This window comes from Euleptes europaea, chromosome 6 (genome assembly GCF_029931775.1).
Source record: "Euleptes europaea isolate rEulEur1 chromosome 6, rEulEur1.hap1, whole genome shotgun sequence".
Lineage (NCBI taxonomy): Eukaryota > Metazoa > Chordata > Lepidosauria > Squamata > Sphaerodactylidae > Euleptes > Euleptes europaea.
Window position 1 is genome coordinate 51,075,690 of NC_079317.1, and position 26,262 is coordinate 51,101,951.

General features: G+C 41.1%; 1 protein-coding gene across 1 annotated transcript in view; it reads right to left on the reverse strand.

Annotated features, from left to right (window-relative positions):
• The window catches only part of LTK (leukocyte receptor tyrosine kinase), a 96,387-nt gene that overhangs the window by 13,132 nt on the left and 56,993 nt on the right, over positions 1-26,262 (reverse strand). Inside the window, exons 16-24 of the mRNA XM_056851881.1 lie at positions 26,054-26,236; positions 24,383-24,481; positions 23,087-23,239; positions 16,532-16,555; positions 14,764-14,853; positions 12,948-13,134; positions 10,569-10,659; positions 8,602-8,666; positions 1,694-1,823 (exon numbers count right to left, since the gene is read on the reverse strand). Of these exons, the coding sequence (XP_056707859.1) occupies positions 1,694-1,823; positions 8,602-8,666; positions 10,569-10,659; positions 12,948-13,134; positions 14,764-14,853; positions 16,532-16,555; positions 23,087-23,239; positions 24,383-24,481; positions 26,054-26,236 (1,022 nt within the window). The remainder of the gene's footprint in view (positions 1-1,693; positions 1,824-8,601; positions 8,667-10,568; positions 10,660-12,947; positions 13,135-14,763; positions 14,854-16,531; positions 16,556-23,086; positions 23,240-24,382; positions 24,482-26,053; positions 26,237-26,262) is intronic.

Consider the following 26,262-nt stretch of genomic DNA (forward strand, 5'->3'; position numbering starts at 1 on the left):
TTTGCCAGTGCCTTCCCCAGTCCTCTTCCCTTGACCCCCAGCAAGCTGGGTACTCATTTTACCGACCTCGGAAGGATGGAAGGCTGAGTCAACCTTGAGCCGGCTACCTGAAACCAACTTCTGTTTAGATCGGACTCAGGTCGTGAGCAGAGCTTGGACTGCAGTATTGCAGCTTACCACACTGCACCACAGGCCTTTGAATTATAGGTTGTGCTAAATATCTGCAATTCATAATCTATTCCTTTTAGTTCAAGCTCGATTGGTTGCCTGAACATGCCCACAAGCCTCTTTTCTCCTCAGGCGCAGAAGGTTTGCCTTCCCACTGGGCAAATTAGGCCACTTCCTGAAGATGAACAACCTCAGGCACAGTAAATTGGTATGATTTGAATATTATTGTGGCCTCATCCAACTTCCTTTGCCTGTCTGTGAACAGAACTCTTCTGGAGTTGATCCAGCCTTTATAAAGATATTGCATAAGGATTAGGAAATGGTGAAAGCAGGCAGGGCATTAGAATATTGCCCTGTTATTCCTGGTTTTTACCAGTATAACCCTGAGGAACTGAAAAAGAGATTCATGCATCTGCTCTATGCAGTAAGGCTGTTCATACATTCCATATAGAACTGCTTGCCATTATTTGAGCTGTCTCTTTCTGCCAAAGGCAGTACAGTTAACCAGAGGAAATTGCTACCAGAGCTTGGCAAGCTAACCCAGCTTTCCACAGCACAAATAAGAACACCAGATACATTTGGGGCTGGTCTTGAATTAACACTCATAGTGGAAGTGCACCAGCCTAGAGTGTTCTGGAATGTATTGTCACGTTCTGAAAGGGGCCACAATAAGAACCAGCCTGACTGGTGATGTGGAAATTATTGCCTCTTCAAACTTAATTCCTACAACCATATTTACACTTTTGTCTTTTGGGGGCCAGCATTTTTTTAAAAAATGTCCAAAGCCAGTTTTCCAGTAATGAAATAATCAGGAAACTTTCTTATTCAAGTCACCGAATGTATTTGTGAATCATACTGTTGGTGATAAGAGATGTGATGGAAACGCCACCCACAGCTTTCTGTGGAAATGACTTGTGCAAGTACGGAACAAAACCAGCCGCTAGCCTTGTGTGTGTGTCAGCATTACTCTGGGTACACTCTTCCAACTTACCTACACTAACAGCCCTCTGGGCCGTTTGAATAAATGGTCCTGTGTACACATGTCATTGCTACTGAATCAGCTCCTTTAAATTTCTACAAAATGGAATTTCACCCTTTAAGTCAGTGGAGTTACACGTGAGTGTTTTTTTTGTTTGTAACTTAAACTAAACTGGATTTTAGCATCACTTGAACAGGAGTTACATTCCGTTTTCAGGCTAAAACTCTGATCATCAATAGTTTATCCCCATCAATAGCTTTTATCCCACAAAGTGTCTGTTGTGGGGAGAGGAAGAAAGGTGATTGTAAGCCGCTTTGAGACTCCGTAAAGGTAGAGAAAAGCGGGTATAAAAACCAATTCTCCTCCTCCTTGTAATTCCATTTTTTACTTTCAAACATAATAAATCCCATAATGAACCCCCCTCCTCATTTTCCCACAGCAAGGGAAGAATCAGCAGCAGCAGGAGCTGGGCATGCAACAGTAAGCCTTGTTCCAAAGTGTTATTGGACACAAAAGAAGCAGGAAGGGGGGAAAGGGCAGGCTTACCACCCGAGGGCGATTCTGCCGGAGGAAGCTCTTCATGTCTCCACCAGTCATAAGCTCCAACAGGATGAAGCGAGGCAAGGTCTGCAGGCTCACCCCAACACACTGCACAATATTCTGATGGTTGAACTTGCTGCAAAATCAGCACCCCATGGGTAGAGAAGAGGGACAATGGATATCTATGTTAGACATTGGCTAAAATCCTTGACCTAGGTGCCGGTCTGTCAAACACTTTCCTGGAAGTAAGCCCACTGAATACAATGAGACTTACTTCCCTACTTAATGGTTGCCTCCCGAACTACTTCTTATGCTTTGGTGAAATACATGACATTATCCTTTTAATTTTACACAGAGCTGTGCCACTAAAGGGACCTAAATCCCTGGTCAGCAACTAATTTTATTGGAGGACCATGCTGAGAAAGCAATCAGGCCCTAATTTCTGCTCCCTAAAGGAGGATACTGGCAAGTCCCAAAGTCACAGTTACCACTTTTTTCATAGACTCCTCTTGCCACTGGAGGCTAATTGGTAGTCAGCAGGTTGATTTGGCCCAGGGGCTGTCAGTTGCTGATCTAATACCTACATTTTTTTAAAAGGAATCTGTGTGAAATTGCCTAAACTTTACCACATAATGGTGTCATAGATGGAACTCCCTATGGTATTAGACCCTATCTAGATTGTTTTTCCGCACACTACATTCATTTGTTGTTACATTCTTTGTTCATTTGTTGTTACATTGTTGTTACATACATTCTTTGTTCATTTGTTGTTACATTGTTGTTACATACATTTCCGCACACTACATTCATTTGTATTTTGGGATATAGCTGGCCTCTCTCAAGGCAGAACCCCTGCTGAGGGGGACCCTTTTTTCCAGGTACTCATCCCACAAATGTTTTGTGCCTGGAACATTGCTTCTTCCTCCAGCAAGCATTTGCACTGCACACACAATGAAATGTGTGGCTGCGCATCTCAACGAGGTGTTGCCTGTTAACACCACAAGCAGCACACAACAACTCACTCTTCTGCATCATGTTGCGACTTTGCAGCATTTGTTTTATTTTTTATTATTGTATTTTATTATTTGAGTACAAATGCTTCCTTAATGGAGCACATCCGTAGGGTAGGCAGCCCTTCCCAATGCATTAATGTCATGACGGTTATTATTTTTTTTAAAAAGGAGGTTTATTTGACCATTTGAGGCTGTACCACCTGACTGTCCCCAAATGCTGCAGTGCACATCTGCCTTTAGCAAATATTGAAAATCTGCTCCCTCCCCACCCCAGGCTATTGGAAGCTCTAAGGAACTTGTTGTTTCTGCTCTACCCGTCTCTTTGTGCTGGGACTTAAAGCAGCCCAGAAGAACCATTTTTTAAAATAGTATGGAAAGGGCAAGAATCTTCCTTTCCAGAACCATAGCCACAATCAATATCACACTCCTCAGCCCCAGGCACCTGATATATGGTAGCAAATAACATTTCTGAAGCTTCCGTCCCAGAAGTCTTAGTGCTGTTTTATAGAGCCTTGGTTATGCTGTTAAGCGCTGGACCACCCAAAATTTTACAGGTTGGTTTCTGACTTTAGTTTTCAGTGCATGGAATGCTGAATTTCAAAAATCACAAATATCCCCATACCTATTTATCTCTTTAGGATATTTCTACGCCAACACTCCAGAGTCCTCCTCGAGGTGGCTTACAATTAAAACTATGTCACAAACGAGACATTCAAAGCCATTCTTTAGCAAAGCCCCCTTGCTCTGATTGTGGTGGCTGTGATGTTGTGCTTTGTCCAATGGATTGCAAGAGCTGTACCCAATGAATATGAATTAAATATGAGTCAGTGACCCTTGAAAGCAAAGTTAATACAAGAGGTAATAAACAGCTTGGAATCCATTGGGCTTCTATACAATGTTTCTTGCAATATATCTGTGTTGTCTGGAGCACAGGCAGAGTGAGGGTGATAACTAGGGTTGCCAACCTCAAGGTACTAGCTGGAGATCTCCTGCTATTACGACAGATCTCCAGCTGATAGAGATCAGTTCATCTGGAGAAAATGGCCGCTTTGGCAATTGCACTCTATGGCATTAAGTCCCTCCCCAAATCCCGCCCTCCTCAAGCTCTGCCCTAAAAACCTCCCGCTGGTGGCAAAGAGGGACCTGGCAACCCTAATGATAATCCAAAACAGTACAGTGGTTAGAATGTTGGACAAGGGTCTGAGAGAAACAGGTTCCTCTCCCCACTCAGCCATTAAACTTACTGAGTGACCTTGGGCCTCTTTCTATCTCTTTCAGCCTAACCTACCTTACGGGGTTGTTGTGAGGATAAAATGGAAGAAAGGAGACTGCTGTTTGCCACCTTGAGCTTGGAGGCAGGACACGATAAAAATGCAGCAAAATAAATAATTTCATTACTGCTTTGCACTTTATTGTCTTTCTGATGCACCTGGCAAATTGGTTGGTATCAGCAGTGTTTCAAAGAATTAATTATCTAGAGTGCCACTGTATTATTACCCAACCCAAAGTCTTCAGGGTTACCATTTTCAATAAATCTGAATTTCTTACAACATAACCTGTAATCTTTTAGTACTTAAACAAACATCCAAATTATAATTTTCAAAAAAGCTAGTCTATGCTGGATGTGAATTTATAGTTTTCTCGTGAATGGGGGCAACTAATAAATTACAATTTTTGAAAATATCTGCAAGGCATGTTTTAAAAAACAATGCACAAGTATTCCTCACTCAGAACTGTCACTCAGAACTCCATCAGTTTGTGAAGGAAGTAGACAGTTGTTATCTGTTTAGGCCCAGGGGCTTGTTGAAGCTGATTGGGGGAAAGGTAACCTGCCGCAAACGGAGTGTTTTTCTTCCAGACATTCAGGGAGTGACAGAGACACACAGAGAGCAATTCTGGTTCTTCAGCCTAGCCATAAATATGTAATCTTTCACATTTATTTTGAAGAGCAATTACCTGTAAGAAACTTTACTAAGGTGTGTCTCATTTTTTAGCCAACGAGAAGAAGAAAAACAAGCTGTCAGTATGGTTTTTGGTCTGCCAAAAGGAATCATTTCAGTCCTGCCTTCAGCTCAGCTCAGCTCACCAGGATCACAGTGGGAAAGGCAAGTGTCTATTTGTCCATATTTTTTACTCATCCCCTTGGTCTCTGCAGCACAAAGAAATGGCTTCTATTTTGTTCTCCTTAGCTGGAGGACCTTCTATTCCTCAGTAGCCTATAACCTGTCTAGTGTGATTCCTTTGTTTCTCTTGCTTTCTCACGTCTCTAAGCCACTTTCAGGCCTAAATCTCCAATGGATCCCCCCTACTCCTGCATTTTTGCTTGGCTCCCTGCTTGTGTGCTCTAGATTTTCCTGGTCCCAACCCTGCTTAAACTTGTTTATCTGGGCTTTGTTCCAGCTATGTTGCTTATGTCTGGTTATCACATTACAGAGTCTGCATGTCAAGTCATCCTCCAGCAAATGGATGCTCCATCTCCAGTAACGACTTCTATGGAACACATTCAGAATTTCTTTCCTGTTTAAATTAACACTTCATTTTAAGGTGTGTGCATGTATGTGGAAGTAGAGGGGTAGTATTCAGTATACTTTAGCTTTAATACTTGGGTTACCAACTGCCCAGTGGTGATGGGCAATTGCCACCAACTCATTGAGCTGCCCGCCTCTCCTCAGCTGGCCTGTGGGTGGAAGTAGGCCAGCTGGGGGGGACCCACATGGAAGTGCCAGCGATGCCCTAGCACTCTCCTCCTACAACTCTACTGTTTCCATAGAGTTTTTGGAGGAATGTGCTGGAGTGTCCCGTGCGATGCTGGTGCTTCTGGATTAAACCCAGGAATGACATCATCACAGCAATCTGGCACCGGTCCAATAAAGCTCCCGCTGGTAAGGAGGGGGGACCTGGCAACCCTATTTAATACTACTTAGAATCACAAGAATAATCCACCAACTGGCAAATTAAATGATATAATATTTGCAAGGCCAGAAAATATAGTTTGCCTGATTCTTATCTTCTGTAGAACCCCAGAAATTGTACAGTAACTGGGAGGGGCAACAAATAGACCTCCTCTAATCACAAACATGGGCAACAAAGATGGTGAAAGATGAGTAACATATGAATAACAGCACATCTTGTGGACCAATTTCACTATTAAATAGTGGCTAAAAAATCTTCATAGCTATCCTTGAAAAACGACTTAACGATTAGAACAATAAATAGATTCAGATCAACAGGGTTTCCAACCTCCAGGCTGTGGCTGGAGATCTCCTGCTATTACAACTGATCCCCAAGCAACAGAGATCAGAACACCTAGAGAAAATGGCCACTTTGGAATGTGGACTCTGTGGCATTATATCCCACTGAAGTCCTTCCCCAACCCAAACCCAACCCTCCTCAGGCTCCACCCCCAGCATCTTCAGATATTTCCCAACCATTTAATCTGGAGCACGGGTACCCTCTCTTATTCTTACTCTTCAACCTATATACTAAGTTCTCGCCAGGAAGATGAGGCAGAAAGAACAAATTATAGGAATTAAACATCATGAGGGACATACAAAAATAATGATCTACACAGATGATGTGGTTTTTGGAGCAGTCTAGAATTTTACAACAGTTTGGCAAGTTTCTGTATACTAGGTTAAGTTTGCTAAGTCAATTCTCTTAGGAGTCAGTGTCCATGAGAATAATGAGAAAAAAATAACTAAGCTCATGGGTTCAGAGTAGAAGACTCAGGATATAAACCGTCTGGGAGTTAGCCTTACAGGAAAGCGTGAAGATCTGGTACAGAATAACTTATGCATATAATACAGAAATCAGCTGATCTTTTTAAAAAAGACTAAAACACATTATTGGGTCTTATTTGGGCAAAGGTGGAGGCTGCTTATTAATTACTGGAATGTTGTAAAGTAGAGGAAGAGATTAAAATTGCAACACTGTCCAACGTTTAGGTTGTATACTATTTTTAATATTTTATAGGTTAGTGTTAAGATATAAGGAGTGTTAGGTAAGACATAAGTTAGTGTTAGGATATAAAGCAAAATATTAGACCTAGGGATGTTAACCAGAGTTGCTGTTTTTTCCTCTAGCACAGTTAATTATCAATGGAGCAGATTTTAAATCTAGGATTGAATTGTTTGTAATAAGGTGTGCCAAGCCCGGCACTTCGGGCGGAGAGTGCCTACCGGCCTCTCCGCAGGGGGGGGAAGGAGAGGAAACAGAGAGAAGGCAGAGAGAGAGGGAAAGACCGCAGGAGAAGTCAAATGGAGAGGAAGACAAGGTTTGGGGAGACAGAGGGAAGATAGACAATAGGACAGGAGGGAAACAGAGGGTTAAAGGGAAGAGAGAGCTAGGACCGGCAGATGTGATGAAACAACACCTGCAGGCGGTGAAGAAAGGAAAGGGGGTTAATTGGTGGGTGGGGCAGGTTCTAGGGGGAAAAGCTTAAGAGAGGTTTAGGCTTGCTGGCCGAGGAGGAGACGGGCTTAGGAGACGACCCCAAAGAAGCTGGGTGGTCGCCTTCCAAAGAAGCCACGAGTGCCAAGTGGGACGAGCGGTCTCTAAACTCGGAAGTCTGAGGCGAAGCAAGCAGGCTAAGAGGGAAAAGGGGGCGAGCCTGGTTACCAGAGAGCGAGCGGAGTAGAGAAGGGAGGAAACAAAGAGGAAAAAGGGGAAAAGGGGGACGTCGACACGGATCAGGCTACAGGACAACAGGTGAGACCTGACATAAGGTAAATAGTGCTGACTGGTCTGTTATTTGTAGTAAGTATTACAGTGATGTAAAGTTCAAATCATTTACTAAAGTTGTACTATGCACTTACAGAATTGTTCCCATGACTCCTTGTAGACCCCCAGTTTGCAAATAAAATAAGTGTGGGCAGCCTCATATGTTTATATTTGGGTATTTATTTCCTTTTGTTTTCATGTCTGGTTTATTGTTATTTGTTTGATTTTGTGGCTACTGTGATATCTTTCTTGGGAATTTTTAAGGGACAGTGTAGCATGTAAGTATGCCTCTTTTTCACTGGGTATTAGATGGCTTTGAGGTCGACCAAGTCAAGGAGTTTGTTTACCTTGGCATTCTTTTTTCCCATAACCTAAATTAGAATGCCCATCAAAAAGCAGTGTCCAACAAAATTAAACCTGGGGTTGGTACTATTGTCAACTTTTTTCACACCAAAGGTGGCAAATATATTCAAGGGCTACTGGGGTAATTTTCAGATTAAAAACCTGAGTAGCCCCTGGAATATATTTGCCACCCCAAGGCTACATTGTCAGTGGCAAGATTTGTTTCAGTCCTTATATCCCTCCAACACTAGATATATGCTGCTCAAGATCAATTGATCAAGGAGCTTCTAAGGGATAAAAGGAAAGGTAAACTTTAATAGTGAATAAATGTGGAAGGACCTCTGAGGAAGATCTTGATTTATATGGGGGTTGGTAGTCTTACGTACTGTCCACACTGCATGGGTTCTTGGGGTTGTAATTTTAATTTATTTAAAGAATTTATCTACAGCCATGTTCTGTAACAGTTCCTAAGATGGTGTAAAAGGACTGAAACCAAACTACAGTTCACTCCCCCTCCAATATTTTCTGTATGAGAGGTACTTCAGGCTGTTCCTATTTTCATATGTGAAATATTTGAAGGAATATGACTTGTATCTGATTTTCGAATCAAGTCAGGACAATCCAGATTCGCTCCTTGTTTATGTTTAAATTTACTAAGAGCTGTGCACTGAAGGGGAAATCACAAATTTTCCCTTTAAAATGTGAAAGACCCCTCTGCTTGTACGCTTACTGCTATTCTTATTTCATTGAAACTGGTGTGAAATCCCCCAAGATGCATTATTTTCTAGCCATATCTGGTAAACCGTGTGATGCTCCCAAGTAGGAGAGTTTAAAATGCACCTTATTATAAGTGCTTCCATCAGGAAATCCATTTCATCTTGTTCAGAACAAATTTCTGGCAATGTCTGTAGGGAATGAGAGAAAAAGTTTGGTTCCATTATAAAACAAACAATGTTATTGGCACACAATAATGAGACGGCTGAAGTTTTAATCGGATCATCTCTCCAGTTTGTTATGGTTTCATATTTTATTCTGCCTTTTGGCTGGAAAAAGAACCCCTCAGGCTAAAATATAACACAACACCTAAACTGCCCTTTAAGACAAATCCTTAAAACAATAATTATCATATCTGTGACATTGCCTGTGTGCACTGGATACTTAAGACACTGAATACAAACTTATTATCTGCAACAACCTATTTTCCAATCCAAGGTCATACAGATTTGTAGGAGATTCTTCTGTAGAGTCTGAGTAAGAATGACTAAAGGGTAGGAGAGGAGAGAGAGAGAAAGCTGGTGTGTGGAATTATGTACATTCACATGGGTTTTCAGAGAGTGTTATACTCACCCACACAAAAGTCAGCTACAGTCTGTCTCTATACAATCAAAACCAAGTCAAAATCAATTTTTATTTTGTTCCTATTAATAGTTTGTTGTATACTTCAGGGGTAAACTAAGCTCTGTTTTGAGTGCTCTACTGGTTTAAAAAGAAAAGGATGAATAGTCAGGTTATCTTTAACACTGAAAGCATAATTCATTTCTATCAAGTGATCCTGACTTATCTCTTTTGTTTGAAAACCAAAGAACTTCCATGCTAGATAAGATCAGTATCAGCTGTCTTAATTCTAGCAACTAGAAATTTCTAGAAGTCCTCTTTCTGACTATGACTGTTACCTTTCCTATCATTTTGGTGAGCAATACAAGGATATAAAAGGCTTTTCCTTGGACCTGGGAATTTCTAGGTTCTCATTCAATACTACAGTGTGCATATTAGTCTATACTATAGATATTTATTAATTATTAAAATATTTATACCCCACCTTTCCTCATTGTTCAAAGTGGCATACAATAGTTAAAAAACATTTCTAGTTAAAACCAGAATAAAATAGCAAACCCCAAATCTCTCCTTTCCCCCACCCTTAAAAGATGTCTGCCATTCAACCCTCCCCTTGAAAGCAGGCCTTGCAAGAGCCTTCAAGGCGAGAACTCCCCTCACCTTTTCAGGAAGCCCATTCTACTGAGCAGGAGCCACAATGGAAAAGGCCCAGGCTCTTCTCAGTGCCAGATGGGCCACCCTAAATTGTGGGATGGCTGCCTGAAGACCATGGTTGGCATACAGGAACATATGGAAGAAGATGGTTCTTCAAATATGGCATAGCCAAATGGAAGTAACCATGTGTGAGCAAAATGATTTATGGGCAAGAATTTGGGATCATCAGTGAAACCTTTAACAAAGACAAATTGATATCACTTTGTTTTTTTGGTGTACTATGTTCTGTATTGCCCTGACCTGGATGACCCAGGCTAGTCAGATCTTGTCAGATCTCAAAAGCTAAATAGGGTCAGCCCTGGTTACTACTTGGATGGGAGACCACCAAGGAAGCCCAGGATTGCTATGCAGAGGAAGGCACTGGCAAACCACCTCTGTTAGTCTCTTGCCTTGAAAACCCTACTGAGTTGCCATATGTTGGCTGCGACTTGATGACATTTTACACACATGCTTACATGGCACCCTATAGCCATCTTAGGTTCTTTGTTGTGGGATGTTTTCATATCCAGCAGTAGCAGCAGCAGCAGGAGGAGGAGGTGGTGGCAGCAGTGAGGGACTGGTGACCAAAAGAAAAGAGGAGGGACAGGCAAAAGAAAAGCACCCAATTTCATTCTATTTACGGGCCAAAAGAGTTAGAGACAAGAATTAAAAATATATTGTAGATATTAGCATAAATATCTTGACTACAGGAATTATTCATTCATGACAGCTGCTGTCCTTATAATGCTAATTTCTGGCTATTGGTTGTTGACACCAACCTTGATAGCCACTTGCAGAGGGCTGGGATCTCCTGTGATTCCGACCACGGTGCCTTTGTAAACTTCGCCAAATGCCCCATGTCCAAGTGCCCTGAAAGGAAGGGAGGGAGGGAGGGAGAGAGGGAGAGAGGGGGAGAGGGAGAGAGAGGGGGAGAGGGAGAGAGAGGGGGAGAGGGGGAGAGGGGGAGAGGGAGAGAGAGGGAGAGAGAGGGAGAGAGAGAGAGAGAGAGAGAGAGAATTAACCCTGTCTGTACCAAACAAAAACACTCTTGTATGCTCAATGGTCAGAAGTTCCCAAGCAAGTATGGCAGGGTCAGTTTCCTCATTGCGAAAAAATCCTATTATTCTACGTTCCCTATAAAAAGGCACCCTGGAGTTATGCCACTGGGAATTATCCATCGATCACTATGTGGTGGTTGCCTTAAAACACACCATATGGAAGCTGCCACTGTTTGGTAAGTCATTCATTAGAAGAGTTTGTGCTGGTAACACTACGCACTGCTCCCCGATGAACAGTTTTTCAAGTATGTAGAGGTAGACTTCTATGCAGTACAGTTCAGGTTAGGATTGCCATCCTCCAGGTACTAGCTGGAGATCTCCTGCTATTACAGTTGACCTCAGGTTGATAGAGATCAGTTCACCTGGAGAAAATAGCTGCTTTGGCAATTGGACTCTATGGCATTGAAGTCCCTCCCCTCCCCAAACCTCACCCTCCTCAGGTTCCGCCCTCAAAATCTCCAGGTATTTCCTGACCTGGAGCTAGTTCAGGTGCTACTGAACCAGCATGGGAACTACTCCCACAGGGATAGAACTCAAGCTGGCCTAGTAATGGCAGGCAGAAGGAACCTTGTGGGTCAGAGGAATGACAATGGTTCCTTCCCATTCTAGGGCTGGCCCTCCCCATAGCATGTGAGATCACAGAACCTACTGAAATGAAAGTGATGATATTAAAAAAGTGTGGATAAAGAGAAGGGGAAACATTATGGATCCGAAAAAGGCACATTCACAACACCATTTATTCAAATAAACAGAACCAGAAAGTGCAAGTTCAGGGGAGGCAAAAGGTCTTACAGGCTGAGAAGTCATGTGTAGAATATGACCTGCACTGAAAAATCTGCTCATTTCAACTGTGTACGGTGATCACTGCCCACCTATTTTCAGCTTTAAAAAAAAAACTTGTCTCAGGACCTTCAGCTTTTAAAAAGAGCAAGTTTCTTAAAAAGCTAAACTAGGTGAGCAGTGATTAATAAATATAAAGACACTGTCCTTCAGTGTTACTACTCTGAAGATGCCTGCCACAGTTGCTGGCGAAACGTCAGGAAAGAAAATTCCAAGACCACGGTTACACAGCCCGGATAACCTACAAGAACCAATGAACTCTGACCGTGAAAGCCTTCGACAATATAAAGACTGTAATCCACCACACAGACTTTTTAAATCCCATTGACATTTCTAGTTAGAAATTATTAGAGATTTGGGCCAAGTTGAAGCCACTCAGTGGCTTAGTACAAATCTCAGTTCCCTTTGTGTTCCAAATCTCTCTGGCTCTACCCTTCTACTCCCACATACATTCAGATCCTGTTCTCTCGGCTAGAACCCAGAAAAAAAAAATAACTACTTCACTCTTTCAAAGATCTCACTAACAATTTTTTTTGCAGCATTCAGACTATTAAACCAATCAGGAGTCCAGTGGTACCTTAAATTATTAACAAAATTGACTCCAGTATAAGCTTTCATGAGCTTCATACTATTTTGTTCCAACAGACTAGCATGTCTACCCATCATCATTCAAGCTGTGTTGATGGATGAAGTATGGTGCAGTTGGACTAGAAATCAGGAGACACAAATCCCTGCTGACTGTGAGTCTCACTGAGTGACCTTGGCCTAGTAATTCTCTTGCAGCCTAACAAACCTCATAGGGTTGTCATAAGAATAAAACTGAGGAGCACTGTGAATGCTGCCCTGAGTTCCTTGAAGGAAGAACAGAATTTAAAAAGCAATAAATAAATAAACAGTCCCAATCAAAAGTGAGTCCTGTGACAGATTTGCCAACCTCCAAGTACTAGCTGGAGATCTCCTGCTAATACTTGGATAGAGATCAGTTCACCTGGAGAAAATGGCCGCTTTGGCAATTGAACTCTATGGCATTGAAGTCCCTCCCCTCCCCAAACCCCGCCCTCCTCAGGCTCTGCCCCCCAAAACCTCCTGCCAGTGGCAAAGAGGGACCTGGAAACCCTACCTGTGACAGAGTTGCCCCTTTTCTAATCAAACAATGCATAATTCTAAATCTTTTTGTTAGCATGCTGACCCAAGAGTCGTTAGAATTCAAACAAAGCTGCCATCTTCAGTGGCCAAAGATTATAATGCTCCTAGCCTTACCGGAGCAGAGAGATGTTCTTCCTTGGGATCTCCTTGAGTTCGCTGAGGGTGGCTGCCTTTCCTGCAAAACTGTAGTTGGGGTTGTAATCGGTCATGATGGTGGAGGTACGGATTTTACTCAGCTTGTATTCGGGACTCTGCAAACGTGCATGGGCCCCTTCCAGCTGTTGCTTCTTGCGATGATAAACTGAAGGAGGATAGTGCAGAAATAATGGTGAAAAAGAACAACATCTGGATGCAGCAGAGAAGAGCTGAAATATGGCAGAACAACAAACGCAGTAACATTTCAGAAGTTCTGCCTGTGGTTTTTAGTTAACATTTGCTAATTTTATTGTGATCCTTTCTAGAGCAATGCAGGATTGTGAGGCAGGAAAGCCATCTGTTCAACTGGCAGATCTTACCCGTAAAGTCTATGTCAGAATATGTTCTCAGTAAAGAGCAGACATTGTTATGCGTCATGAAAAACAACTTTCCTTCCCAAGACCCGTGCAACTGTGTGATTCTGTTGCAAAATTTTAAGCTATAAATTGGTGACTGCATAAAAGAACTGCCCACTGAAAACAGCTGTGGTACACAAAAGTGATGAACTGTACAGCTTTTATAATAAATCCATAGTGCTTAGTTAAGCCTAAAAAACTTCTCCCTGCTTCTGTAAAAACTGTGATGAGTTTTAGAGCTTATGGGCCATTTGCTAGGGTGAATCCAAGAATTTAGGAAGTTCCAAACACTGAGAGGCAAGACTGATACTTGAATAATCTTCTGTGTCTGTGAAAAAGGGTCATAAGACTCAAAGCTCATCAGGATTTTTACAGAAATCCACACCACGTCACTTCTCCAGACCCTGGAGAAGGCCGGCAGGGTGGATCTGAAAGATACTTTTTTTCGGGAATTTTCCGGATTCAGGTTTATTAAAACTGTTTTTTTTTTTGGGAAAATCCGGGTTTTCTGGATTTTTTGAAAATTTCCGGGTTTGATAAACTCAAACCCGAAAAATACTGAAAAAAATTGTGCACACCCCTACTAGTCACAGTTCTCTCTGAACTCTCTCAGTTCCACCTACCTCTTAAGGTGTCTATTTTGGGGAGAGGCAGGGAAGGCAATTGTAAGCCGGGTTGAGTCTCCTTAAAAAGGTAGAGAAAATCGGGATACAAACACCAACTCTTCTTCTAATTGATACAGAATTCTGCGACAGGAATGTTGACTAGAGTGGGTCATAGGGACTATTTCATGACAGTCTTGTTCCATCTACAGTAATTTTCAGTTTTGCTTCTGGGACCCATTCAGGGTGTTGGTATAGATCTTTAAAGCCCTAAAAGGTTTGAGATCGGCATACCTTAAGGACTCCCTACTGCCATATGAACCTTACAGCTTATTACAGTCATCTTTGAAGGCCTTGCTTACAGTGCTCCTTTTATCTGAAGTGATATGGGAGGCAACACGAGGAAGGGCCTTCTCAATTGTAGCACCAAAATTGTGGAATTCCTTCCCCAGAAAGAATTGTCTGCCCACCTCTATCATTATCATCTGCCAGTGGAAGACCTTTTTTAAATCTGGCATTCCCTTTTGGACCCTCCTTCCTTTTTATGTTTTTCAGTGTTGTTTTATATATCTATCTGTGTATTGTTTTTATATTCTGTACAATTGTGCATTTTTTTTATTGTCAGCTGCCTTGAGGTCCCAAATTGGGTAGAAAGGCAGCGTGAAAAGTTCTCCTGTTAGGCTTAGGTCTTCCAGTGTAGTCCTCATACAGGCTAGATAAAAAGGCAGAAATATGATCAGATGAGATTTGCAGATACATAAGAATGATGTTTCTTACCAATCGATAGGCTGCCACACGTGAGAGCCATTCCAAGCACGACAATAATTGCAACCACAGTCAAGAGGAGTGAGAAAGGCAGGTGTCCTTCTGGAAACATATAAGAGCCTATTAGCATTTGCCTATAGCTCCTTGTGATGAACAAAGGGTTCATCTTTGAGAGAAGCGCAGAGAAAGGGAGTGGGCGGAGCTAAGGAGCTCACTCTCTGAGTTCTGAAGAAAGGAATTGGGTTCTGGTTTTGGTAACCTGTGTGATCAGAAGCTGTGTTTGACTCTGAGAACCTGAGGGTTCAGATTTGCCTAAACTGGGTGTAAAACAAATCCTGTGGAGTGACAGGCAGAGATTGGGAGGAAAAGGGCCCTTTCTCAGGTCACTAAAGGGAATAGGCTCTGGGAAGGAGATATTCCACATGCAGTGTTTTGTTACGGGATTAGTGTCACTGGAGTGGGGTAGTTCTATAGTGAGAACAGGAAGAAAGATCTGAAATCTCCATACTTCTTTGTTCTCTGGGGAAGACAGGTTGTATAATCTCTAACTTCCCTGATAGCTAGGCAGCAGAGTCTGAATAGTAACATCTATAAGAAGTTCTGAGAACTGAAAGAAATTTGGGGACTTAAGTAAGAAATGTAATTCTGTACCATCTAAGCCATCTAAGATCCATGCCTTCTCTGAAGTGAAACTTATAAAATATCTCTGGTTCTATGCTTTTCATATGCGCTATTTCCCCTTCAAATCCACCCCCTGTACAGTGTTCAATAAATCACTGTTATGTGATTGTTAACTTGAAAAAGCCTCTGATGTCTCACTCCTACTGAGGTAAAATAAGTAAAGGGGACTAGGAAAAAAAATTAAAACTCCAAACAAACATTTTGACAAGCAGTCTTTCCCTCAGCACGCACACAAGGGATCGTGATACTCCTATACAGTGCTTCTGGCACAAAAACATAAGAACTGCCCAGGGGTGCCATCAGATCCAGACTTTGAGGTGGACGTCTAGGGCCCCAGGTCTCAAATGCAAGTTGTAGCTAGCAGCAGGACATGTATCTGAATAAATATGCATAGAATCAAGTTACACCAGTTGTGTTTATCGAGGAGACCATGGGATGGGATGAGACAAGCTTGTTGAAGGTTCGTTCTGTGCTTTACCACAGCAGTAAAAATTCCCTAACCTAAATCTGATCCAGGATTCAACCAGCTCAGCACTCTGTTAGCAACAGTAGTCACCTCCTTGAAAGTTCACAAGGAAAGACAATGTTGTTCATCTCCAGCTTCACTAACCAGACCTATACTTCATTTGTATATCCTATCCGAGATAATAGCCATTGATACACCATGACAGAGGTCTGGGTTTTTATTCTGCCCTCCAGATGAAGGTAGGCAATGGATCTTGACATAACACATGTTGTAGCAAAATCTGATAGCCATCCATACTCATAATCGTGAAACAAATGCACTTCATTCAATGAAATAGACTGAAAAATACATGCCCTCCTATTTTTTGAGATTCATATGGTAAATAACAAATAATGAGAAGGGACTGCCAGTGGAAACAATGTGCCCTGGAGTTCTAAAACCCAGTGCGAGATAATGAGGGATAGACAGATAAAGAAGGTGGGAGGAGTAGCATTGTATGTCAAAGATGTGTACACTTGTGAAGAAGTACATGAAGCTGAGCATGGTAGTTCAGTCGAGAGACTATGGGTAAAAATAAAAGGAGTAAGAAATAATCATGATATTATGGTGGGGGTCTGCTATCGACCACCAAACCAGGCAGAGGACTTGGATGAGACACTCCTAGACCAGATTACAAAATTCTCAAAGAGACAGGACATGGTGGTCATGGGAGATTTTAATTACCCGGATATCTGTTGGAAGTCCAACTCTGCTAAAAATGCAAGATCCAATAAATTCCTGACTTGTCTTGCTGACAACTTGTTATGCCAGAAAGTGGACAGGGAAACAAGGGGATCTGGTATCTTAGACTAGATTCTCACCAACAGGGAAGAACTGGTTGATGAGGTTAAAGTAGTAGGCACTCTGGGTAGTAGTGACCATGTAATCTTGGAATTTACAATCTTGGGGAAAGGGAAAACTGAACGTAGTCAGACATATAGGTTGAACTTTAGGAGAGCTAATTTTAACACACTTAAACTTATGCTGGGTAGAATCCCATGGTCAGAAATACTTAAGGAGAAGGGAGTTCAAGAAGGGTGGGAGTTTCTTAAAAATGAAATATTGAAGGCACAATCACAAACCATTCCTATGAGAAGGAAAAATGGGAGGAGCCTAAAGAGGCCAGGATGGCTCCATAAACAGCTTTTTAAAGGTTTGAGAAATAAAAAAGACTCATTTAGGAAGTGGAAGGAGGGGATGCTTATTAAATTTGCAGACGATACTAAATTGGGAGGGGTAGCAAATACAGTAGAAGACAGAGCCATGATACAAGATGATCTTGACAGGCTGGAGAATTGGGCTAAAACTAATAAAATGCACTTCAACACAGATAAATGTAAAGTTCTGCATTTAGGTAGGAAAAATAAAATGCATACTTATAGGATGGGGGAGACTTGGTCTTAGCAGCAGTGTGTGCAAAAAGGATCTAGGGGTCTTAGTAGACCAAATACTGAACATGAGTCAGCAGTGTGATGCGGTACCTAAAAAAGCAAATGCGATCTTGGGCTGTATCAACAGAAGTATACTGTCCAGATCACGTGAAGTGCTGGTATCACTTTACTCTGCTCTGGTTAGACCTCACCTAGAGTACTATGTTCAGTTTTGGGCACTGCAATTTAAGAAAGATGTAGACAAGCTGGAATGTGTTCAGAGTAGGGCAACAAAGATGGTGAGGGGTCTGGAGACCAAATCCTATGAAGAAAGGTTGAAGGAGCTGGGTATGCTTAGCCTGAAGAGGAGAAGACTGAGAAGGGAAATGATAACCATCTTAATGTACTTGAAGGGCTGTCATATAGAGGAGGGTGCCGAGTTGTTTTCTGTTGCCCCAGAAGGTCGGACCAGGAACAACGGGTTGAGTTCCATCTAGACATTAGGAAGAAATTTCTTTTTCTTTTTTTTGAAAATTTTATTGGTTTTTATAATATAAATTTTCCATGTTAACAAACAACAATAAAAGTAATATAAAAAACTAAATCATAAGTAATGTTGTTATAGTTATAACATTAGGAAGAATTTTCTAACAGTTAAAGCGGTTCCTCAGTGGAACAGGCTTCCTTGGGAGGTGGTAAGCTCTCCTTCCCTGAAGGTTTTTAAGAAGAGGTTAGATGGCCATCTGTCAGCAATGCTGATTCTATAACCTTAAGCAGATGATGAGAGGGAACACATCTTGGTCATCTTCTGGGCATGTAGTGAGGATCATTGGGGGTGTGGGGGGAGATAGTTGTAAATTTCCTGCATTGTACAGTGGGTTGATGACCCTGGTGGTCCCTTCCAACTCTATGATTCTATGATTCCTCTCATGAACGCTTCACTTGCGACTTCTGCTAGGGACGCTGATCTGAGCGCCACGTTTCTCGGGGGCTCCCGAGAGAACCAAGAAACGTTTGAACTTGGGGGCAAATTTTTGCACCCCACCCTGGTTCTAATTAGTGGACCGAGGAACAGGAACACCCCTGCTGCCTTCAAGAGCGGTCTGACCCCCAGTTTTGCTGAGAGAGTCTTTGGACGACTCTCGGAATCCTGGAAGAGGTCCCGCCAGCCTGAGGGGGAAACACTGCCGAAAACGTCTCTTTGGAATTAGGGTCAGATCTCCCCTATCTATCACCATCTAAGCAACTACACAGAAGCAAGAATACCTACTATCCTAAAATCTGAGTAAGTTAAAAGAACTCTTTTGTTTTACCTGGATCTGGAAGCACCAGGAGATTGCTAAATACATCTGCCGAATCTGTCTCTCCCCACTTAATGTTTAAATGACTCTTTGAAAACAAGAAAAGATCAGATAAATCGGCAAGAATCTTATCAGTTTGATCGGTGGGAAGACACAAGAACTAAGATTTTTTGAAAGACGTCTCTGCTACCAATCAGAAACTACGACGTATAAAGAGGAGGGAGGAGGAGTAATCCTCCCACATCGCGAGGTGTCGTCTTTCTAACTACACTAAGTCTTCCTGCCACGTCCTTCCTGGAAATAATCTATCATCGCGAGAGTAGCAGAGAACTTGGAATCGAAAGTGTGGCATCATCGTGCAACTGGCAAATACCTCCCAAGTTCCTGAACAAAAGGAAGACGGAAGGTTTACGACACTGATTCCTGCAGCACTTCTCTGCTATTTATAACACCGGTCTTTGTAGGGACTTTACCAACTAAGTCTCAACAGAACTTTTCAGAAGTAGCAACCATGGAACGTTTGATTAAACAGCTGGATCAATTTTCTGCTTTGATGAACCAAAAACCGGATTTTATCTTAGATGACCTTAAAGTTATAAAAATTCAAATCATCACAATGAGGTCGGAGGTGAGATCAGAGGGTTCTTCAGATGACAAGAAAGACGAAGAACAGAAGAACCTTGCAAAGGAAATGGAGAATGACAACAAACAAACTGCAGTAGTCCAGCTGGCAACAATGGATCTGAATGTGAGTGACTTAGATCTTTGTTTTTTTAATCTGCCTGAGGAACTTTTTAACACCAGCTTGGAGGACTTGAAGGGTAGAAAAACGGTAGCTTTGGGGATCTCCTTTATTGACTTTGAGATGGAAGAAACTGCAACGCAGATCTACTATGAAGATCATTCACCAGAAGAAGAAATCTTACCAACAACTTCGAAGGATGCTCTTCGATGTCTAGTCTTAATGAAAAAAAGAAAAAAATGCTAGAAATTCCTGACAACGGAACTGATTTGAAAGAGTCTGGCTTGTCTTTTAGAAGGGATTAAACAGGAATTGGTTAAAAGGCTTGGTTTTAATGGAAATGAAATAACATATCAATATACTAGAAATATAATTTGTATTAAAATGAGTGTTTGGGAGAAATGGAGCGTTTACAAAATAATTAATTTTTAATGAAAACAACTAAATGTTTCCTATTGTTCTGATCCATTTATTATTAGTGAGATTTACTATTTTTTTCTTTTCTTCTTTTTTATGATTGTATTAATCATTAATCATTCTCTTTAAAGAATATAAATGCCAAAGAGATTGATATTAGGATTAGAAGTTTATGCAAAACAGATTACTAATTAATCAATAGATGGAGGGAGGTGTAGGGGAATTCAATATATTTTTGATCATACTTAACAATGTTTTCTATTGCATTTTATATTTTATTCTTTGTTTATACTAACTCTTGAACTTTGTGTTTAATAATTTTGAAAAATAATAATAAAATTATTTTTTTTAAATGAACGCTTTACTTGCATCCCATATGATTCTTGGTGACATTCCTGATGTGCTATTAATATCAAAAAATTCTTTTAATTCAGCTTGATACTGCAGCAATATAGTTTTGCGGAGTAGTAGATTATAATTCAGCCGCCATCTTCTCAGACCTTTCATATCAGAGTGAAATGAAATCTGAAAAGGCTTATGGTCTGCAAATGTTCCAGGGAGGATGTTTAATTGGTCTATTTTGTTAATCAGAGCTTTAGAAATCCAGCCCAAATCAATCCTTGAATAAATGTCATGTCTGTTAGAATAAAAAGTAAAATCCTTTTCTTTGTATGCTTGAATCTCCAAACGTCAATCAGGTTCCAGTCTTCCAAAAATCTAAAAACAATTTTTGGTCATTTATTTCCTTTCACTTGACCCATTTTATCTAATTTTGGATCCATTACACCGTTCATATCTCCAAAAATCAAAATTTCCCCTTGGTGAAAATCTTGTAGAATTCCAATAATTTTTTTTCAGCTTTTCCTTTGCATTGTTGGAGGCGTATATGTTTGCAACGGTTAATTTGTTTCCATACACCCCTTGTGATGAAACTCTCTTTTTCATCTTTTACATCAAGGATTGTCAATTTGTTTCCCTTAACATAAGTGGAAACTCCTTTTCTTTTAGATGACAAGAAGAATATAATAAACCTAAGGCCTTACACTGAAGAAGACTGTCATATTTTTGTTTTATGTGAGTTTCTTGTAGACAAATCACATCTGACGATAATTTAACAAGTTTCTGGAAAGTTTTCTTTCTTTTAATTGGTGAATTCAGCCCGTTAATATTAATTGATGTTATTTTAAGATTATCCATCTTAACTAAGAGAGCTCACTTTGTCTAATTTGCACTTTCGTGTTCTAATTTCTCTCCCTCAATAGTTAAAGGTTGAACTGCATTTGAGTCCTGTTCCTGAAGAACCACTGAAACGATTCTGGGGAAAGTATTTCTTTAACAGTGTCGAGCAGGCACTTTACTTCCCATTGCTTTTGACATGAAATCAAAAGCTCTAGATGAGAAAGCTGTCTAACAGTGTCTCTTAAACTTTGTCTTCTCTGTGTTTTTAGCGCTTGAATTAGTTCTTAATTGTTGATTTGCACTTTCTGGTCCTCTGGTGGAGGATGTCAATGGTTAGAAGGAAAGTTCCTCTATAAGAATGTCTGCTTCTTTATTTCTAACAATTCTCATCCCTGAAGATAATGAGACCCGTAATACGTATGGTGCAATCCAGCGAAAACAAATTGATTTTTGGTGTAATAAAGTCCTAAGTTCGTCAAATTGCTTTCTTTTTTGTATTACACTGGGTGGTAGATCAGAAAAAACTTGGATCATTTTATCTTTGTAGGTCAATGGATCTTCCCTTTGTAAACAGAGAATCTTGTCTCTTGCTCTTTGATGAGTAAATTTCACCAACTTATCTCTTGGTACTTTCTTTCTTCTGGTGTATGAAGAATTTGTTCTATAGATATTCTCTGTCTGTAATAAATGATCTCGTAGGGCATATTGTTCATGAAGTAGGACCCAAAATGCTCCTCAAAGCCTCTAAATTTTAGATTATTCTCACGATTAATTATCTCTTGGAGGTCAAAATTGTCTTCTGATTCTTTATGTTTGGTTTCGTGAAGTTCCAGAATGTCTCTTTGTCCAGCCAATTCATCCTCAAATACCTTCTGTCTTTGCTGTAAGGCTTTAATGTCTTTTGTGTTGTCGTCAATCTTTCTTTCTATTCTTGAAAGAGTTTCTTGTATTTCTACAGACTTCTTTGTATTGTCTTCAATTAGATGTCGCATAAAATCTTTCAAGTCGTCCATCTTTGAAATAAAATTTAAAGTTTGTATAGCCGGTATTTCTTTTTGCTTCATATCCTTTGTTGTCTTTGGTTTTGTTGTCAGTTGGGGTTGGTCTTCTGACTCAGATTCAGGAGCTTCAGGAAGCTTCTCCAAAGATGTTTGTAATTGCTCAGTTGGGCCTCTTGTCATAACAATAAATCTTGGAGATTTTCTTTGTTTTGATATATTCAGATACTTTTTCATACTCTTAACAGATATTTAATTATTAAAATAGCTACAAAGTACTCAATTATAAACCAGTGATTTCATAAATAATTTCAAAGCTTGACTTTATAGACTTTCAAAGTTAACTAAACCCTCTATGCCACTTCCTCACTATTCTACAATAGTTTTATAACTGTGTACCATAGATGATCACAACAGATTTGATTGGTATATTTGTTGATTAGCTAAATTAGTGTGTATGTGTGTGTGTATATCTATCTATCTATCTATCTATCTATCTATCTATCTATCTATCTATCTATCTATACACACACACACACACACACAAAATTAGAATTAATAAATTGTTGAATTAATAATAATTGGTTACTTACAGTCTTTTTGGTCAGATTATTTAATAGGTTTTCTTTAGAGTTAGTTCCCTTTTACATTAGCAGTCAGATCCAGCATGGCTCGGAGCATTCGTAAATAAAAGAAGCGAGGGGGACGGGGATAGAAGAAAAGAGGGGGGAATGGTGGCTGCCTGGCCAGCTCAGGAAAGATTCCTGACCTTTCTTCGGCTTTGCCTGGCACCCGCTTTAAAATTGAAGCCACCCAGAACTTGTGGACCCCCAAATCAAATTGGGGGGGGGGGATCTCAGAAAAGAACTTTCTGAGATTCCAGTACTAGCCCAAAGGCTAGAAACCCTCCAAACTGGGGAAAGGCTGCAGACAGCTAGAAAGACCTCAGCTGCCGGTTGGCCATCTTCTGCCGAAAAAAACGAGAGCAGCTTCTCAGTTCCTTGAATTACTCAGAAAAAGAAAAATATTATGAAGCCAGTTCGATTCCATAGTGTAGATATGTTTATAACCGTTGAACCATGCATGGAAAAAGTGGGAGAAAACAAGCAATGAAACAATATTTTATTTTGAGAGAATATTACCTGTACAAGAGACATTGTCACTGGCTAAGATGGTTCCCATCCCACAAATACAGATTGGCAGGGTGGTGTCAGGACCTGGCTTGCAGATACCTGACTGGCAATGGGTGCAGTTCAAGTAGATTTCAATCACCACTTCACCATGGCTTTCCATAACTGAATGAGAAGGAAAAGCTAGGTTTTAAATGATGCCATTCCGGTCCACTAATAAAGAACAAATATTACCCATTCCAGAAAGCAGGAAAGGAAATGAGTTATTTCCTGTCTTTCCTCTGATCCCTAGCACCTAGAAAAACCAGAAATACTTCCAACAACCAATAGGGATATGCACTATGAAGAGTGTCCAGAATCAAATATAGCAATCATGATCATATGATCATATGCCCCTATGTGGAAGCCACTAAAAAACATGTCCATGTGGCAGCACAAAATGTGGCAGGCAAAGTGTTCGTATTATACTTACTATGCAAGTAGTCTCCAATGTGTGCAGAATGTTGAATGTCAATGCCTACAGCCAATATGGATATATACTGGAGCCCTGGTACCGAAATACTGCATTGGACTAGCCTAACTCACAGGGTAAGCCTACTGGGGGGCATGATATAAGAAATGGCTGGAGCCATAGACTAAGCTGATAGTGTGGGATATGTAACACTGAGTGTTAAAGATGCACAGGATTTTGTTCAGAAATTCCTTGCCAAGTCTCTGTTTGGTCTATATCACCATAATGTCTGCAAAAGCACTAATCCTCTTGTCTGCAGCTGAACAAGCATTCTGACTGGCACAGTGCTTGCGGGTATGGGACATATAGAACCCCTCCCCAAACCCTCTGTCTATGTAAGAGGAGCACAAAAATAGTATATGGATGGGAAAATGTACAGTGAATAGATAAGAGCAAACATAAGAAGACGATAAGTTAGATTCAGCGATCCCCATATACAAGGATCATGAATCTTTCCCATGTTTCCTTCCCCCCCCCCAACTGCCCTTTCTGACCCCAGGAAACGTTATTCCTGGGGTCACAGCTTCAAGTCAACTAATAATTATGCAGGTAGAAAGGAAGGGAAAGAGGCAGAAAGGGCAACGTTGTCCCCTTCCTCCTCTCCGTTGTAGCCTCCCAGCCCACATGGCTACCAGTCTACATGAGTCCTGTGGCTCCAGGAATAAACAGAAGGAACTGTTGGGGACAGAAGAACACAGGAAGATCCGCAACTGTCATCACCTTCTGCTGACAGATTGCTGGATCCAGACCACTGTGCACTAGGGTGGGAAGTTGCTGAGAGAGTGCAAATATCTTGCCTGCCAAGGGACGCAAGAAGATCTCTCCAATTGGATTCACAAAGGAAATGCCATGTTGTCCATCAGCTGTGATATCATCAGTTTCAGAGGCATTACCACCTGAGAGAAAAAGAAACAGCCAGTATTTCATATCATCCCTAGAGGGTGCAATGGGGAATCCACGGGTTGTCTGGTATCTCAGTTTGTCTCAAGAAGCTTAAAAGCTAGGCTTAACATATGGATTATTGTCAAGCTATTCTTGCAAGTGTTACATGGAGTTTATCAATTCCCAGTATCTGTAAAGCAAGTAAGCAAACTCTATATTAGCTGAGACGTATACTTGATTTTAAAATGGCTCTCTCTCTGTCTTCAGTGTATTAACACCATTCACGAGTGATATGTTCCAAAGGTGTTCTAACTTTTTAGTTGTGAAAATTCCATTATGTCTTCAAGAATGAAGATGAAATGACGTTACCTGCCTAGTCCATCTATCCCAGTACTGTTTACCTAGCAGCAGCTCTCCAAGCTCTCAAGCAAAGGCTCTTCCTAGCCCTGTTTATTCAGAGTCTTTAACTTGGGTGCTAGGGACTGAATTCATGACCATAATCAGGAAAATCATGTGCCCTGAGCTAGGGAGACCTCATTAGCCTTCTCAAGCTCCACCTAGATGAGTGGCAGGATCATGGGATCCTAACTTACGATCATATATGTCCTAGTGTCCAAGGAAAACCCTTTAGTTCTTACTCTTTCAAAATTCTGGGCAACCTAAAAACCATTATCCATTCATAGCAATATCCTCCATTTCCATTATTTTAGCTTTCTTAAATGATTGTACACTACCCAAAATACCCAGGCATGCTTAGCCTCCCCCTATAATTCCTTGCAAGCTCTCAGCTTGTTACTGTATCCAGTAGTAAAGACAGCTCATCCCAATTATAAAAGAGGCAAACCCAGGATATCTACAGGCAAGGTAGGAGTAGTATGTCCATATTTGAGATGCAAAAAGCGAAGGCTTTGTAAATTGAGCATGTCTGGTGACGACAGAGCAGGTGTCAGGAAATATGAAATACTGATATCAGCTTAGAATCTGTTAAAGTAAAATAGTCACAAGGAAGTTGAGAATTTTGGCTACTTAAACTCCTAAGGTTCATGCACGCATAAATTTCCAAATTGTTTATTTCCCCCCCCCCCAAGGGTGTTGTTGTAGGCCCTTTTTAAAAGAAACTTTTTCTGTCAAACAGGTATGAGAAGGCAAAGGCAGAGGCCCACCTACAAAAAAGGGAGTCTGCATTCTCAGGGAACTTCCTGGGTATACAGAAAAAGAATAGTTTGCAAATTAGAAAAAAGGGAAGAAGTCAGACTACAAAACCTTGCCAGATGAGGACTAACCATGCTCAGTGCCTTTGAAATACTGAGCAGGTGAGACTCAGTTAAAGCAAGGAGAAAAACAGAGGCAGATGAGGAAATTGGCCAGTTCAAGTCCCCAAGAGCTTATAGAAGGTAGATATCTGGGACAGATGTGGACATTCCCAATTAATGCACATGTCCATAATTTCTCAGGCCTTCTCCCTGGTTTGCTGGAATAGTATATGTAATAACCTTTTTGGTATATCTTTTCTTAGCTGATTATACCAAACACCAGCTAATATAATGCATTTTGATTATGCATAATGAAGATCTAGCCTGACCCACCTTTGTATCCTCCACCTCCTCCACCAGATGTGCAAGCACCTCCACCACCACCAAAGCCACCTGATGTGGCCCACTGGAGTTTGTCCACTGCTTGGCGGCAGGCTGTGCCACCTTCTCCACCCTCCAGCAGAGATTTTCCAGCCCAAGAAAAGTGGGTAATATCTTCCCAACCACCTCCTCCACCTGTAGAGGCAAACGTAAGAGGCAAT